An 18764-nucleotide genomic window follows, 5' to 3' on the forward strand; every position below is an offset into this window, starting at 1 on the left:
AAACAGGATGTGACCATAAATTTCAGTGGTTCATAGGACAATGACATCGTACCTAAAGATTGGATAATGTTCTATAAACCTTAATTATATTATATTCTATAAACCTTTTATATTGGTGTAGGTGTGCATTGTGCTCACTGTATGATAAAAATAAACAGTTTATCTTCCCCGAAGGACTAACAGACTAAGGGCATATGCTGAAACGTTCCAGAATAAACATTACAGTATACAGACATATACACACCAGCACCTTGATAAGACTCTTCATCATTAATTGCACTGTTAACATTTTGAAAGAATTATCATATCCTCTGCCTTCTCCCCAAAATTAAAAGAGAAATTGAATAAGTGGTGAACTCTTAACATTGTGGAACACACCTGTGCTAAGGAGTTAAAGTAACATAGATATCTCAGGGCATAAAAGGCAATAATTGCTGTCTTTTTCTTTCATCTTAATTAAGGTTGAGTGTTTCCAGTCTAATAGATCTGTTTCATTTACATATTATTTCCAAAAACTTTCACTTTGGGGCTGAAATTGTCCTGCCTCGTCTCTTTTTGAGGATGCTTTTTAAAAAACAATAATTTAGAGCAAAAATGGGTTAGCTACTTTTCAGAGTGAAGGGTAAATATATATACACTTTTCTCACAATAAGAATTGTTTGTAGACATTTTTATAAAGCTCTAGTGTGCCTCATTGCTTTGTGGTACAAACAAGAAAAATTGGCAGGAAGATAGTTCTTAGGTAAGACACATGCTTTGTGGGGACCTGGTGAAAACCCACTGTGATTTGGTCAAATTGTAATGGTTTAAAAATATACTTATATTTACAATGTTTGTTTTTTATATATAAAATAAACAATTGTTTACCAACTGTCTCCCAATATGCCATTGGCACTGTAATGTATGTGGCACACATAAATATATAGGGCAATTTCCTAGTCAGTGAATGAGCTCTCAGTGACCTGCTGACCTCTGGCATAAGGACATAAGAAAGTTGAATGGAATTTCTCAGTCAGCGTGTGGAATATGAATAAAATGAATGAAAAATTAATTAAATTAATTAGGAAGCTCAGAGTCTTCCTCTTTAGCTCCTATCCACCTGGGATGAGACAACTGGGCCTTAAATTATGAACACTTTCTTGGTCCTATACCACTGGAAATGTGGTAAAAGCTTTCAAGTGTTTCACAAATTTTCAATTCCAAAAAGAATGAGTATCAAAACCTGGAATTCTGTGGCAACTTTCTCCACATTATAGTTAACGCAAACCAAAATGTAATTAAAAAAAAATATTTTCATCAAACTTTAAAAGAACTAGTACCATCCGGCATCACTGAACTGCATCAAAAAGTTCAGAAAGTTAATTTGGTATTTAAAAAAAAAAAGTTGCTTGTTTTCATGTAAGTAATGTGAAGGAAGGAAAAAAAGGCTTCAGTATCCGTTTTGGGTGGAGTGTTTTTTTTAATGTTTTAAATACAGGGTCACAGAAGATACAGAGGTTTTATAGCCCACTATAAAACAGCTCTTTATCTTTTTTCCACTAATTCCATGGTGTCACATTTAACAAAACTAGGAAACTGCAGATAATATGGATGTTTGCAGATTAGACATCAGGCAATAAATAACACTAATTTCACAGGCCTACAAATATAAAGGCCCCTTATCATTGTTTAAGCCTCTCACTCTTTGTAATGCTTGCTAACACTTTAACCCAGGCAAATTAAGGTATTGTTTTTGCTGCCTTCTCCCATAGACAAAGCACACAGTCATAATATCCTTTTATCAGATTTCATGGTATAAAAGGACTTCTGGTGCCTAAATTCATACTGTGTTGCTATTAACAGGGATGGTTTCAGAGTTCCTGTTTTGGAAGATGCATTTGTCTTATGTTTTACTCATTTTGTTTCCTCTTTACAATGGTCTAAGTACCACCTGCCCCAGAAGATGCAATTGCGACTCTATGCAGTCAGTGCAATGCTACAGGGTCCTACAGGTACCTAGAGAGATTCCTTCTACCACCAGGCGGCTTTACATCAGCCACAGCAAAATCAAACACCTCCAGGTAGGATAAATCCCAGTTTAAATAACTTCCATTTTCAATTTAAATCAAATGATCTATTATGTTCCTGCATGGTGGTGACTTCAAAGTCAAACCCAGTGAGAGATTTATTCTAGCTACTAATGGTTAGGTACAATTGTGCCAGGTCTGTATTTGTTTTTCCTATTCTTTACTATTACTAATTATTAATTATTATTATGTTGTTGTTGTTTCCATAACCATGGTATCTGACCCCCTGTTTGTACTGCTTGGCTGATTTGTTTATGTGATTAATAAACTAGTGATTAATGATGTTGATCTTACATATATACATTGTATAATCAATAAAAGACAGCCAAATCTTGATCAGTTTTTAAACAGTCAAACTCCCATTGACTTCAAGAGCTACCTTATATCTTCACTTAGAAGTGATGGCATTCTCTTAAATGCTATTAATTCCTTCTTTAGCTAAGTCAAGAAGCTTAATAAAATAAGAGAAGTTTCTGTGATGAATGTAACTGCAGTACTTTCCTGTGAGTAGTACATCTACTATTAAAAACTGCATGGTGAGGGTTTGACTACTCAGGACCTGATCCTGCACTTCTGAAGTCAATCAGACTTTTGCATTTGATGTCAATAAAAGCAAAATTGGGCCCTAAATGATCTTACTAATAAGAGCAATTTATAAATGAAGTTGCTACCTGTTTATTATTGTGGTGGTCATAAGTAGTAAGAGGTTAAAAGAGTATGACTCAGCTCATTCTGAGGTTCACTAGGCATCACTGATTTCCGGTAGTTCTGTACAAAAGTCAGTACCACATGTTGCTTTATTGTGGCATGTTCTGGAGTAGCTTCTCTTTAGTCCCACTGCAAAAATATTGCTATAATAAATCCAATTTACATGGATAGACAATAGGGAAATAAAACCATCTGCGTTATACATGCTGTATGTGCCAATTGTGTATGAATAACTTCCTAAGAAATTGTCTGTTTAAAAGAGAGACATTTTTATTGAGGTTCATATTTTGCTTTTATTCTCAGGATTCAATAAACTGGGCTAATAATTGCTTTGGAGCAATGTCTGGGATTCCTGTTGCTCAGACTGTTAAATAATCTCTATTTTGAGAGTAATATTGCAGTTTAGCCCATATCATACAGTTCACTTTTGCTGTTTCCCAGCCATTATTAATCCCCCAAATTCCCTTGTCATAGATCCAATATCTAGAAGAGTCAAAGCTCACCTGAATACTTTTGGTGTAGTGATATAGCCCAGTTAATAAATTCCTTTTGCAAACATGTCTGTTTGCTCTTTATTAAGAAATATAACAAAATAATGTGAAAGAAAAATAGTATTTACATTTCAAGACAAGTACGAAAAATTGATTGCTCTTTATCAGTTTAATTGCCCATTTCTGTCAACTAGTATTCACTTAATAGTAGCAAAGCAGACTTGGACTATGCCTTTTAAGAACACAGGTATTTTTTATGAGACATTTAAATGTTTGCTGTGAACATGTAAGACACCCAACTATGTTACAGTGTAATGAAATAAATGCCAGCAAATTATACCTGAAACCATCTGATAAGGCACTTTGTCATTTTATAAATTCCCTGAGCTGAACAATCAGAATGCCTTACATTTACTATTAAGTTTGCAATGAATATGGTATAAATATCTTTATTCTATCAGGCTGTAATTATCCGGGCTCTTTAATTAGGATTACTCTGAGCTACTACACATATATTTCACTTTTCTTTCCAAGGGACAAACTTTGTTTAAAATAAAACATAGGCCCTGATTCTCTAAGCACTTATGCCCGTGTGCTTAAATTTACATATGTAAAGTTGCATATGTAAGTGTTTACAGGATATGCATCTGAATTTTACAGGATATGGATCTGAATTTCCACATTTAAAATAAATGCTTTTTTTCTATGGCAGCTTTAAAAGAAAGCTAACTTATTTTTTGATTCCATATCTTTCTCACTTTATTGAAACTGAAAGAATTTTTTTAAAAATTGAATGTACATATAATTGTTTATGCTGTTTGTTCACCTTCTGCATTTTGCTCAGCTTGAACAGTGACTCTAGACTGGTTGCTTTCATTTTAATTATTAGACCATTTCTAATTAGATTAATTTATGGTTTGCATCTACTAGCATAATGTTGTTCTCAGCCATTACTGCCTGGAATTGTTTAAGAAGAATTTGCGTCCACTGACATAAAAGTAATAATGAAAATGTTTTTATTCATCTAATGCTTTGTAAACCCTTGTTTTCACAAGATCTAAATTTTTGACCTCAAACTTGTTGTCAGTGTCACTTCAAATTAAAGACTGCCTAGCTAAACAATAAGAAGCACCATGTACCAGAGGGAGCTGATATTATTTCAAATATGTCTTGGCTTATTGGCTTATAAACTTTCACTTGTTTGGTGACTGCAAAAAAGGATACATGTGTAAGTGTCAGGAATAGAACAACAGAGAATGATACTACCAAAGCATACTAAATGGATGCAAAAGAAAATTATAATAATCCATATTAAGAACCATAATATCCTTCATCAGAGAATGAATGTATGTGCACTGAAAAGAAATAAAAAGTACTTATTTACTTAACTCTCTCACTTAATAAGATGAAAATTAAGCTTCTTAGAGATCTAAAGGAATCAACTTAGCAAAAGCAGGAAAAAGTTCACTTGGATCAGATATGTCAAATTTATGAAAGTTCAGATTTAGTTTGTTCTCAGTACGAAGGGCCTCCATAAATCCTTACAACATACAAGTAGTCCTTACTCATCTGAGTAATGCCATTTATTTCAATGGTACTCCTTTTGATTAAGGGAACAGGCTATTTTGTGGTGGTAACATACTGAATTAAAATGGGGTTGATGGGAAAGGTTTCATACTTATACTTTTTCAATGACTCCATATGAAATTTGTAAAGTCAAGGAATGACTTTGCAAGAGAATCAGTTGGAAGCTCAATCCTAAACAGTTAGAAGCTAGTTGACAATTTTGATGAGAATGCAGAGGCAATATAAAATCTGGCTCACCCTTCCATAGCTGTATAAAGTGTCACTCTGTGTTGTTAATAGAAGTAAAACTTGGATTTTGGAGGTAAAGTAAACCAGTATGACTCAAGGACACACAGGGATTAGATATATTGAGTAAAATGGTAAATGGTTACACCATTTTTCTGATAACTGCTTTACTTTAAGATGCACAATGAAGCTATATGGCTGTATCCTGTCCTGGCAGGCTCAAAGAAGAGAGAGCACAGATGCTACCCAGTACATCCTCTGCAAACAATTCCTATTGGCCAAGGCAGGATTTGACAGGGAAGGCCCAGAGGGATGTGCTGTGGAGCATGTTTTGCTGTTCCTTTGAGTAGGAGCAAAGTGTGCCTCTAGCTAATGAGTCTTTTGAAAAAGTGGTGTGCATGTGTAGCATTAGCCAGACATCTCGCCCTAATGCTCTTGAGTACTATAGCGAGATCTCTGCTGTGTGAATGGGTGGAGCGAGGTGAAAGACAACTATCCTCATACTTCCCCCTTGTACACTAGGGCAGGAAGTAGTTCTTAGTCTGAAGGGTTTTTTGGTTAATCCCACTAAATTCATTCTTAAAAATCAAACACCTTACGTTGCATTGTAGTGTTACTCAAGCTTTTAAAGCTATTCAGCACCATTGCTTAAGTAAATCAGTGTTCTCTGAGAATACCTGGATTATTTTTTTCAATTGCTTCTCTTATCTGCTAAGGGGAACCGCCACAGTAATTTAAGTCTCGTTAATTCAGCATACAAAAAGAGCATTGTAAATGAGAGATCTCCACTAAAGAAGAAAAATAATAAAACAATCAGCATTATCCTACTTGTGAAATTCACAGCCAGAGCTAAGCTTCATTTACCACTGATAAACATCTGTTTATTTCTGACTTATGAAAATTCAGTGGAAGTAGAGATAAGCCTGAGCTGGAACGTTCATTTTCAAATCTAAACTGCCCTAAAGTTCAGAGAGCTTGGATCTGGAGTTTTGCTTTGGGTCCATCTCAAAATGTAAGTTTTATAAAATTGAAACACTGAGAGCTAGATTGTGGTTTACAGCCAAAGCCCATGGTAGGGAGGTGTGTGATGAGACTTATCCTATCTCCTCCACTGGCTTCCAGACAGCATCACTGTTCTAGGAAAGGATGGAGTATGCTCGTCTATCTGCACCAGGGAGCTCTGCTGGCCAGCAAATGGGGGAGACGGACATGGGTTCACCTTAACCCCATCCATTACAGTGACTTGCGCTTATACAGATGCTAGTCATGAACATGCACTGGGCTACCCTATGCAGGAGTGCAAGGAATGCTATTTATCTTCCATTGCCCCAAACATGTGCATCTGCAGAGCCAGCCACAAACAGGATCTAAATAATAAAAGTAGCATTCCAAAACTGCAGACAAACAGCAGTTGAAATGTATATGGCTGCAATATTATCTGTATTTATTGTCTGTTGTTTTCTCTGCGGTTCATCATTAATCATATTGTAGGAATAAACATTAGCAATAGTCAGATCATATAGAAAAGTAAAAGGTATCCATAAGCTGGATGGTATATTATCACATTAATTTGTTCTGTTTTTTTCTTTTTTCTCTAAGATCTCTGACTTCAGTAGAATATCTTGTCTGGAAGAGCTTATCCTGTCTTGCAGTGGAACAGAATCGGTAGAAGATAACACCTTCAAAGCTCTGAGCACTTTGAAGATCCTGGAACTCTGGAAGAATAAACTAAGGCGCATACCCACTTCCCTCCCATCCAGCCTTGAAGTATTAAAACTTGGTGACAATTCAATTAGTGTTCTGCATGAGTCGGATTTTGAAGGCTTAAAGAAATTAAGGGTGCTTGACATTCAAAACAACTTGATTTTGGCAGTCTCTTTCAGCACACTTTCCTCCCTTTGCAGTTTACAGAGTCTGACTTTGGATGGTAATAATATGGAATCTGTGTCTGGGCCCCGTAAGCTTCCCGAACTGAAGTATCTGAGTATGGAGAATAACAAACTACATTCTTTCTCAGGCAGCTTCTTTGCACCACTCCAACATTTACAATTTCTCAGATTAACTGGCAACCTTCTGACCAAGGTCCCTCTTAACCTGCCGAAGTCCCTGCTTTCATTAAAACTAGAGAGAAACCAACTCAAAATTATAAGATTTCGAGACATGAAACACCTGGAAAACCTGTCTGAGCTTTTCCTCTCTGAAAATCAGCTCTCATCAGTTGATGGTGCCCAGCTTCTTCCTAACTTAACCACCCTGGAGCTGTCCAGGAACCACCTCCAAACCATGCCACTCAGACTATCAACCAGACTACAGAAACTTGACTGTAGCAATAACTTCATTCAGAGAGTGACAGCCCAGGGCTTCCAGGATCTACGAGACCTCAAGCATTTGTTTCTCGACAACAACACTGTCAGCACATTTGAGGCTGGAGCGCTTCATGCATGCGCACAGCTATCTAACCTAGCCCTGGAACAAAACCTGCTTATTTCTATTCCATTAAGGCAAGTGAATCTGAAGACAGCTGGTAAATGAAGGTCATCATCTCTCCCTCCGCATGCTGCCTAACCTGGCAGAAATGAGACTGCAATTGTGGAAGTTGGGGGAGCAGCAGCTCTGCTGCTGCCCCTCCACTCACTTCTCAGTGTTTGGTCTCCATAAGTATGCGGGGCTGCTCTATCATGCCCCTGCTAAGCTACTGGAACTTCTTTGCTGGAGTTAGGGCTGACCCAGTGGGTGGTCTCTCTCATCATTCACCTCCTCTAGGACTCTCCTTAACTGCCCTTAAGTCCATGGCATTTCTCATTGATTTTGGGACATCCATATGTTCGCTTAATCTCCCACCCTGCCTGCTCCACAGATGGGGGTGGGGGTGGGAAGGAAACCCTGCTCCCTAACAACTAAAAGATCTGCAGCAAACTTAATCAATTGAAGTTAATAGTTGCTTGGGTCCTATGTAGGTATTTTAGGCAGGGATCTGTGGATCCCTCATAACCTTTAGTTCAGCAGTCAGGGTACTCACCCTGGATGTGGGAGATCCTGGTTGAATTCCCCTCTCTGCCTGATGAGGAGAAGGAAGTTGAACAAGAATTTGTCACCTCTCAGGTGAGTGCCCTAGCCACTGGACTATGGGATAGTCTGCTGTAGGTCTCTCTCAATCTCTCATGTTGAAGCCATTCCACTTTTTATTAAGATGGTATCAGAATGACTCTATAGACTAGTTGTTAGGGCATTTACCTGAGTGGTAGGAAACACCTGTTCAAATCCCTTCTCTTTTTTTAAGCGGGGGGGGGTCCTTGAACAAAGGGTCTCCCACATTCAAAGTGAATAACCACTGGACTAAAGGTTACGAGGGAGGCTTCCTTCTCCACCCTGGCCCTTTTGTGTAGAATGAGGCATGCTCAGAACACGCCCACCTGATTGGGATTTCTCTGCCTATCTTCCTATGGTTTGCAGATGGTTTAGGTGTCCCAGTGTCTGCCTGAGTCAGCAGTGCATGTGCCCAGGGGCAGAAACTTTGGCCTGGTCTACACTACACCTTTAATTCGGATTTAGTGGCTTTAATTCGAATTAACTCTGGAACCGTCCACACAACGAAGCCATTTAATTCGAATTAAAGGGCCCTTTAATTCGATTTCTGTACTCCACCCCGACGAGCGGAGTAGCGCCAAAATCGAATTTGTCAATTCGAATTAGCGTTAGTGTGGCCGCAATTCGATGTTATTGGCCTCCAGGAGCTATCCCACAGTGCACCATTGTGACCGCTCTGGCCAGCAATCTGAACTCGCATGCACTGGCCAGGTGGACAGGAAAAGCCCCGGGAACATTTGAATTTCATTTCCTGTTTGCACAGCGTGGAGAGCACAGGTGACCACAGAGAGCTCATCAGCACAGGTAACCATGCAGGCTGATAATCGAAAAAGAGCACCAGCATGGACCGTACAGGAGGTACTGGATTTGATCTCTATATGGGGAGAGGATTCAGTGCTAGCTGAACTGCGTTCGAAAAGACGAAATGCCAAAACTTATGAAAAAATTTCCAAGGGCATGATGGAGAGAGGCCACAATAGGGACACAGATCAGTGCCGCGTGAAAGTCAAGGAGCTCAGACAAGCCTATCAAAAAGCAAAGGAGGCAAACGGTCGCTCCGGGTCAGAGCCGCGGACATGCCGCTTCTACGCTGAGCTAAATGCATTTCTAGGGGGGGCCGCCACCACTACCCCACCTCTGACTGTGGATTCCGAGCTGGGGATAATCTCATCAGGGACACCTGATGATTCCGCGGAAGGGGAAGAGGAGGAGGAGGAGGACGAGCTGGCAGAGAGCACCCAGCTCTCCGTTCTCCCCAACAGCCAGGAACTGTTTCTCACCCTGACTGAAGTACCCTCCCAAGCCTCCCAAGCCAGCACCCAAGACCATGACCCCATGGAAGGGACCTCAGGTGAGTTTACCTTTTAAAATATAAAACATGGTTTAAAAGCAAGCATTTTTAATGATTAATTTGCCCTGAGCACTTGGGATGCATTCGCAGCCAGTACAGCTACTGGAAAAGTCTGTTAACATGTCTGGGGATGGAGCGGAAATCCTCCAGGGACATCTCCATGAAGCTCTCCTGGAGGTACTCCAAAAGCCTTGCCACAAGGTTTCTGGGCAGTGCAGCCTTATTCCGTCCTCCATGGTAGGACACTTGACCACGCCATGCTAGTAGCAAGTAATCTGGTATCATTGCCTGACAGAGCCTGGCAGCGTATGGTCCCGGTGTTTGCTGGCATTCAAGCAACATCCGTTCTTTATCTTGCTGTGTAATCCTCAGGAGAGTGATATCGCTTAGGGTAACCTGGTTGAAATAAGGGAATTTAATTAAGGGGACTGAGGTGGCCGTTCCTACTGGGCTGTTTGCCTGTGGCTGAAAAGAAATCCTTCCCTGCATTTAGCCAAGTGCAAGGGGGGGGGGAGGATTGGCCCAGAGCTTTTCGCGTTTTGCTAGCAGGGATCTTCCCTGATACCAGCCAGGCGGTGGGGGGAGGGATAAAGCACTCATCCCAGAGAATTCATGGCGGGTGGGGGGGGGGGGGTGTTAGTTTGGTTCCTGCAGGGATCTTCCCTGATACCAGCCACGCGGTGGGGGGAGGGAGAAAGCACTCATCCCAGAGAATTCATGGCAGGTGGGGGGGGGGTGTTAGTTTGGTTCCTGCAGGGATCTTCCCTGATACCAGCCACGCGGTGGGGGGAGGGATAAAGCACTCATCCCAGAGAATTCATGGCGGGTGGGGGGGGGGTGTTAGTTTGGTTCCTGCTGGGATCTTCCCTGATACCAGCCAGGCGGTGGGGGGAGGGATAAAGCACTCATCCCAGAGAATTCATGGCGGGTGGGGGGGGGGGGGGTGTTAGTTTGGTTCCTGCAGGGATCTTCCCTGATACCAGCCAGGCGGTGGGGGGAGGGATAAAGCACTCATCCCAGAGAATTGGATGGGGGGGGGGGGGTGTTAACCTTCAGCAGCAGAAAACAAGCTAACAGGAAAACTGCAGCACAACGGGCTTTGCTTGGTATGTGGGAAAGCAGGGCGCAGAAGCCTAAAGACAGTGGCTTACCATGGCAGCATGCAAGGTGAATTCTGTTGCCCCGACCTGCGTCTGTGATCTCTAGCAGCAAAGCCACAGGCACTCAATATTAAGAGGCAAAATGCGACCTTGCACAGAAATCACATGTGCTATGTAATGTGAATAGTATACACCGTGAAAGAGTATAAGCATTGTTCTGAAAAATGTATCTTTTAAAAAAATTCTCTCCTTTTTTCACTCCCTCCAGCAGGTGCAAATGTTTCAAGCCTCCCTCCTCCTTCCCGAAGGCTATCCCAGATAAGGCGTCGTAAAAAAAAAACGAGAGAAGAGATGTTTTCCGAAATCATGCAATCCACCAGGAATGAAAGAGCTCATCTGAATGAGTGGAAGGAGACGGTTTGCAAGTATAGGAAAGAAGCCAGTGACCGTGAGGACAGGAGGGACCAACGTGAGGACATGAGGGACCAACGTGAGGACATGAGGGACCAACGTGAGGACAGAAGGGACCAACGTGAGGAGAGGAGAGACGCTCGAGATGAGAGGTGGCGGCAGGAAGATCAGAGGAGTCGGGAAGCAACGCTGGGGCTGCTGCGTGAGCAAACAGACATGCTCCGGCGTCTGGTGGAGCTTCAGGAACGGCTGCTGGAGAACCGAGTGCCGCTACAGCCCCTGTATAACCCCCCTACCTCCTCACCATGTTCCATAGCCTCCACACCCAGACGTGTAAGAACACGGGGGGGGAGGCTCCGTACACCCTCCCATTCCACCCCAGTGGACAGCCCAAGCAAAAGGCTGCCATTTTCTTAACCTTTTTTTACTGGGCTTTTCCTTCCCGCTGATCCTCCTCCCAAACCCCACTCAGGTTCTCTCCCTCTTTTTATAATCAATTCATAAAGAATAAATGATTTTTAAACAATGGTGACTTTATTTCCTTTGAAAGCAAGCTGGGGGAAGGGGGAGGGTGGGTTCCTTACAGAGAATGAGTCAATAAAGGGGGCGGGTTTTCAGGAAGGATAAACAAACATAAATTTCACACTGTAGCCTGGCCAGTCATGAAACTGGTTTTCAAAGCTTCCCTAATGCGCAGCGCTTCATCGTGTGCTCTTCTAATCGCCCTGGTGTCTGGCTGCGAGTAATCAGCAGCCAGGCGATTTGCCTCAGCCTCCCACCCTGCCATAAAGGTCTCCCCCTTGCTCTCACAGAGATTGTGAAGCACACAGCAAGCAGTAATAACAATGGGGATATTGGTTTGGCTGAGGTCTGAGCGAGTCAATAAGGATCGCCAGCGACCTTTTAAACGGCCAAATGCACATTCTACCACCATTCTGCACTTGCTCAGCCTGTAGTTGAACAACTCCTGACTCCTGTCCAGGCTGCCTGTGTATGGCTTCATGAGCCATGGCATTAAGGGGTAGGCTGGGTCCCCAAGAATAACAATTGGCATTTCAACATCCCCCACGGTTATTTTCTGGTCCGGAAAGTAAGTCCCTTGCTGCAGCCGTTTAAACAGATTGGTGTTCCTGAAGACGCGAGCGTCATGAACCCTTCCCGGCCAGCCCACATGGATGTTGGTGAAACGTCCCTTGTGATCCACAAGTGCTTGCAGCACCATTGAGAAGTACCCCTTGCGGTTTATGTACTGGGTACCCTGGTGCTCCGGTGCCAAGATAGGAATATGGGTTCCATCTATTGCCCCACCACAGTTAGGGAATCCCATTGCAGCAAAGCCATCCACTATGACCTGCACATTTCCCAGAGTCACTACCTTTCGTAGCAGCACCTCCGTGATTGCTTTGGCTACTTGCATCACAGCAGCCCCCACAGTAGATTTGCCCACTCCAAATTGATTCCCGACTGACCGGTAGCTGTCTGGCGTTGCAAGCTTCCACAGGGCTATCGCCACTCGCTTCTCAACTGTGAGGGCTGCTCTCATCTTGGTATTCTGGCGCTTCAGGGCAGGGGAAAGCAAGTCACAAAGTTCCATGAAAGTGCCCTTACGCATGCGAAAGTTTCTCAGCCACTGGGAATCGTCCCACACCTGCAACACTATGCGGTCCCACCAGTCTGTGCTTGTTTCCCGGGCCCAGAATCGGCGTTCAAAGCCTATAACCTGGCCCATTAACATCATAATCTCCAAAGCACCGGGGCCCGCGGTCTCAGAGAATTCTGTGTCCGTGTCCATGTCCTCATCACGCTGGTCGCTGCGCTGCAATCGCCGCCTCCTCCTCCTCCTCGCCTCTTTTTTCTGGTCCTGTGTAAGCATAAACTCCACGAGAAAGCGCGAGGTGTTTATAATGTTCAAGACTGCGTTCTGGAGCACAACGGGATCCATGCTTGATGCAGAATGGAGTCTGCAGAGTTCACTCAGGAAAAAAGGCGCGAAATGGTTGTCTGCCGTTGCTTTCAGGGAGGGAGGGGGAGGCTGTACCCAGAACTACCTGCGACAATGTTTTTTGCCCCATCATGCACTGGGGTCTCAACCCAGAATTCCAAGGGGGGTGGAGACTGCGGGAACTATGGGATAGCTATGTAAAAGCTACCCACAATGCAACGCTCTGGAAATCGATGCTACTATGGTAGCTTGGACGCACACCACCGAATTAATGGTGCCTAGTGTGGCCGAATACATTCGAATTTATAAAATCGGTTTCCTAAATTCGAATTATATAAATTCGAATTAATCCTGTAGTGTAGACATACCCTTAGGCAATTAGGGAACTCTGACTCTGAAAACATAGGCACTGAGTTAGGTGCCTACAGAGAGAAGTGGCAGCTGAGCAGAGATTTTGTGGATCACAGTGATGCCTAAAAAATGGGACTTAGGCACCTAAGTCCCCTTGTAGATCTGGCCCTTTTTGCACCAGGGTATCTTCACACAGATTTTATTTTTATTTACAGCAAAATTCAGTCCTGCTAGTACACATAAACATGGTTAAAGAGACAGTAAAAGATGCAGTGAAGTTTATGGAAACTTATTTTCCCCTGATGTCTGCATAAAATTCCTATTGCCATCAGTAGTTGTTCTGTGCATGGAAAAAGGCTAGCATTTAATTTATTTAAAATTTTAAGAGAACTGGCTGACTCATACTATTGGTTCTGGCTAGATTGCTTGGTTGGGAGCCTTTAATGTCCAGTCATTATTTTGAGTCACCTAGCAGTTAGTAATGAAAGAGAACATTACCATCTGAGAACCGTTGGGGGGGGGGGGGTGTCTCTGAAATGAGTTTTTTCTCCTTCCTGTTCCTAGTAGAGAAATGTCTTTACCATGAGTCCACCATCGTAATTGGCACTAACTGGCATCTTTGTAGGTAGTTTCAGCAAAGCAATAGAGCTGTTTCGAAAAAAATTGTGACCTCCAGTGAATACATTTGTTTCTAATCTCTGGCTGCAACTGGAATAAGGGGGGAATGCTAAAGATATACAAAAGAATGGCATAGAGAAGGTACAGCGATGCTCATCTTTACCCCCTCTCATAATGCAAAAGCAGTGGAACGTTTCATGACACTGAAAGGCAGCGAGTTCAAAACTGATAAAAGGAAACACGTTTTTACCAACCCATATTTAACTTATCATTGCTACAAGATAAAATTCCAAAAGCTTAGCATGGTTCAAACAAAGGAATTGGCTATTTATATAGATAACAATATTAACAATAGAATTTCACTCACACACACACATATATACATACATACTTCTCCCAAAGGTTTATAAACCCCCATGCTTCAAAGCATAAGCCAACCTCTAATTGAAGAATTTAGGAAGGAACTGCCTTGTGGGCAGTATATTCCATAATTGCCCACTTTGGGGATTTTGCACATTGTTCTGAAGCATCTGGTACTAGTCATTGTCAGAGACAGGATAATGTAATAAAACTTCACTTGCAGCAGATCTCCTTTAGCCTCAGATTTCTGGAAGGTACTTGGTAGGAATTTTATAATTTGTGATTTAGTGGCATGTTACTTTGTTTGATTTCAGTCTAGCTTAATAGGAACGTTTATTGCTTTCTAGTTATGTAATTGCATTCAATATTGTCTAATCCATTTTATTTTTACAACATATAGTAGAGACAATTTAGGGAGAAGAAAGAGATCTCTATTAATCTTTTAACAATATAACTTTTTAAAGATATATTGGGTTTTTTTTATTTTTAACTCTGCAGTGAGCATAAATTCTAAGGGAGCACTTTAAAAACACAGAAGGGGAAGATGAGCAGAAGTATATTTTATGTGCTTAATTTTGTGCACCCATCACTTGGTACCTGAGTGTATGTACAAAAAAATGAAAATAAGACTGTGATGGTACTACAGTGGTATGATGACAGCAGCTGCCATCCTGGAAGTCTGAATATGCAGAGAGCTGGCCATAGCCCCAATTCAACACTGTAGCATGTGCTGAATGAAATTTAAGCAATTGCTTAAGGCCCAGATCCATGAAGGTACTTAGGTGCGTAACTCCCATTTTTAGGTGCCACTACAATCCATAATAAGATAGGTGGCACTTGAGCAGGTAACTCCATAGGCACCCAAACTCACTTGGCATCAAAGATTTTATAGTAAAAGTTCGGTAGGGCCTATGTTTCTACCACTGGGCACGTGTACTGCTGCCTCAATCTAAGCATCTATGGGCCAATCTTCCACCTAAGCCACACTGAGATCCACAAACCAGCAGAAGATAGGCAATCCTCTACTTAACTCACATGCAGGGCTGATCAAGTAGGTGTGCTCAGGGGGCTAACTCCACACAAAATAGCCTAATAGAAGAAAGGGAAAGCAAACAGCTGTTTTTAGCCCAGTGGGTAGGATACTTCCCTGGGATGTGAGAGCACCCTGGCTCACAGCCCACAACTGTCTGAGGAGAAAGGATTTGAACACAGATCAATCACCTCTCAGGTGAGTGTCCTAACCCCTTGACCATGGGATGGATAGTCTTATATGGGTCTCCCTCCATCTCTCATATTGAAGCTATTCAATTTTAATTAAATATTAATTGGGCCAGAGAGAGACTCACTCAATAGTCTAGTGGGTAAGACAAATACCCAAGAGGTAGCAGATCCTTTTCAAATTCCTCCTTATCAAGCAGGACTTGAATTGGGGGTCTCCCACATCCCAGGTGAGTAGCCTAACTACTGGGCTAAAGATCATATGTGCCTCTCTTACTTCCCCATAGCTATTTTGTGTGGAGTGAGGCAGATACCTAACTCGGTCTCATCTAAGCCACCTGACTCCAGCAGATGGGTTCCCAGCTCTGAATAGCAAGCAGAGATAGGTCTCTCCCTGCAGATCAGACTTAGGTGCCTATCTCTGTGAGAGAAGTGGGGCTTCAGATACACCCCTCTCATCAGCATCTCCCATTACCTAGCTTAGGTGGATCCTATTCTTAGGGGCCTATGTCTCCCCAGGCATTGCATAGGGAGCCTAGGTGCCTCACTCAGGCTTTTGTGGATTGCTATGTTGTTCTAGTGATTTTCTAGGCATCTAAAAGCCAGGTGTTCCATTGCCTACATCCCTTTGTGGATCCATGTCCAAGTGCTTTTCTGAAATGGGTCACTTGAGAGCAGCAACATTACTTTCATCGAGCCAGCCTCTGGGTTTCTGTCCCCTGCCTGACCAAGTCTCAAGAGGGGGGAGGGATACTACCAGTTCATTGCTCTCTGTGATGGGTGAGGAGGAAACATGACTTTGACCTGGACTACATGAGGGAGAAGGGAACACTCCCAACTCTCCCTAGACTCCCTGCAGATGGATGCGGGGGAAAGTTAGTAAGAATAAAACTGCCCTAAGCAGCAATTGCACCCATAACATATACAACTACTGTACCTCCAGGGCTCTTGCTGCTGGTGCTACAGCACTGGATGAGGAGCTTTGCCCCATGGTATAATATTTAGCTTCTCACAAATAAATACTTCTACATCTGAATATCCCAATGGTACCGTCTCAGTTATTTTCAATGATATATCAGATCACTGCAGTACAATATACTATCACATTTGGTGTTAGTGGAGAGTTGCTGCTCAGTTATAAATAATTCCGGTTAAAATTCTTTATAATTCCCAAGGAAATGATATGTAACTGACTTCCTTTAAATCTCATATTGCCACTCCTCACCTCAGCAGGTTGGGCACCAGAATAGTAAATTGTCTTTTGGATTAACTTCAAATTGATTTAATTAAAATTGTTTTCTATGCCAAATTAACTTGCTTCTTTATTAAACTCAGTTACTTTTCACCCACAGAGTCAGATAAAAATAGAAGATAAAAAATGAATAGTACAGCTTTTGAAATATAAGAGCTTTAGTCATATCATATATGTATGATATGTATAAAAACAGAAATGAAACTGACCAGTCTAGTTTCATGTCCAAGGTGACTGAGTACAAAAGTAAATAAGCAACATATATGGTGAAAAATAACTCATATTTCATCCATAGTTGTTTGCAGTGTTGTTGTAGCCACCTTGGTGCCAGGATATGAGAAAGACAAGATAGATGAGGTAATATCGTTTATTGGACCCACTTCTGTTGGTGGAAGATACAAGCTTGCAAGCTGCTCAGAGCTCTTCTTCAGGTTTGGGGAAGCAAACAAAGTGTTCTTCCCCAGACCTGAAAAGAGCTCTGTGTAGCTCAAAAGTGTGTTCCTTCCACCAAGAGAAGTTGGTCCAATAAAAGATATTACCTCACCTACCTTGTCTCCATCAGATTTCGTTCAGTTACTCAAGTGTTTTTTAACAAAACAGGTAAGGGGCATTTCTATTTTTTTCTTGTCATTTTTTTAAAATAAAATATATTGTCATATACATGGGCAATTTCATTTCAGATTCTTCCTACCTGGTGTGCTCAATTTCTGAATCTGATGCTAACTCCCTTTCTCCCCACCCCAATTTTCTAATCTATGCAATATATTGCACAAATTTTCAACCAAAATCATCCAAAGAAGGGCTAGGGGAGCATTTCCTTAGGCTTCTCTAAATATTTTATGTTTGGCACTACTATAAATTTGCCTTATGCATGTCTATGACATGGGACACCATGTATCTGCTTCTAAGTTTATTGAAAGCCCAGTTGGAATAAAATACTTTTTTTCCAAATAGGACTAAAATTGCTGTTTATTTCAATTAAATGCATTCAGTATACATCAGAACTATAATACTTTGGGGAAAACAATTCAAAAGCAAAAAGATGGTGGACCCACAGCTTAAATTAACAAATCACCCCAAAGTAATAAGTTCAGACATATAAAGCCCAAAATTATGCATAAGAATGTTCCAGGGCCACACCTCTTCCGCAGTGGATCACATTATTTACTTAATTTTTAAATGGTGGATAACAAAGGCTGATGGCCCATCATCTATTGTGTTTCGACTAACCTTCAGCTTCCCTCCCTGCATATATTCATCTTGTTTTGTTTTTTCAGACTTCCAGATACTCTAGCCAGGTTGGATCTAAAAGGAAATGACATACAGGATGTTGGAGAACGAGAGCTAAAGGACTTGAAACAGCTCCAGGTTTTAAATCTACGGAACAACAAGATATCTGCCTTGGATCGCAAAGTCCTGGAAAATTTGCCTCGTCTCAGGTATCTGTATTTGGATGGAAACCCTTGGAATTGCACCTGCGACCTTCTGAGAACCAGAAGAGCACTGATGGCCAAAGGGACAGATGTCAGAGGAGGACAGTGTGCAGCACCAGCAGAAAGCCAAGGCGAAAGCTGGATGTCTTCCAAAAAGATTCTGCAGCGGTGTGAAGACCACCTCTCTTCAGCTGAACGAGGCAAAGAGGTCAGAAAAAAAATGAAGACTGATGACCTCTCCAGTGAAGGTGTAAACATGGATGATGATTATTATGATTATGAAATAGATTAATCATGTAACTATGATGAGCCTTAGAACTATCTTTCTTAATTCAGCAATGATCTTTGCAGACAAAGAGCCTGCTAGGCTACCATTGACATTTCATCTTTTATTTTATACTACAAGATTTAGTGATTTGGTGCAGGTGAGGATGTAAGGTGTTTTGAAAATTGTAAGATGCCTCTTTTTAAAAAAAAATGCTTTTTGTTTAATATTATATGTGTGTAGAAAATAAGAGTACCAGTACTAGCAGCTAGAAAAGTTTGGCACATTCAAACAAAACG

The 18764-nt window shown here is 41.8% G+C and overlaps 1 protein-coding gene across 1 annotated transcript; it reads left to right on the forward strand.

Annotated features, from left to right (window-relative positions):
• The first annotated feature begins 1844 nt into the window (after positions 1 to 1844).
• On the forward strand, positions 1845 to 18492 carry LOC135875576 (nephrocan-like). Its single transcript, XM_065400501.1, has 3 exons — positions 1845 to 2060; positions 6677 to 7578; positions 18045 to 18492. Exons 1-3 carry the CDS (start codon positions 1845 to 1847, stop codon positions 18490 to 18492), a joined length of 1566 nt encoding a protein of 521 aa, XP_065256573.1.
• Positions 18493 to 18764: the final 272 nt, after the last annotated feature.

The sequence above is a fragment of the Emys orbicularis genome, chromosome 3, assembly GCF_028017835.1.
Source record: "Emys orbicularis isolate rEmyOrb1 chromosome 3, rEmyOrb1.hap1, whole genome shotgun sequence".
Lineage (NCBI taxonomy): Eukaryota > Metazoa > Chordata > Testudines > Emydidae > Emys > Emys orbicularis.

Bases quoted from the DNA above. Each gene is read 5' to 3' on its own strand.
- LOC135875576 (XM_065400501.1), top strand. From the start codon at position 1,845: ATGGTTTCAGAGTTCCTGTTTTGGAAGATGCATTTGTCTTATGTTTTA. The intron at 2,061-6,676 runs GTAGGATAAATC...TTTTTCTCTAAG, and splicing joins GCAAAATCAAACACCTCCAG to ATCTCTGACTTCAGTAGAAT. The intron at 7,579-18,044 runs GCAAGTGAATCT...TTGTTTTTTCAG, and splicing joins CTTATTTCTATTCCATTAAG to ACTTCCAGATACTCTAGCCA.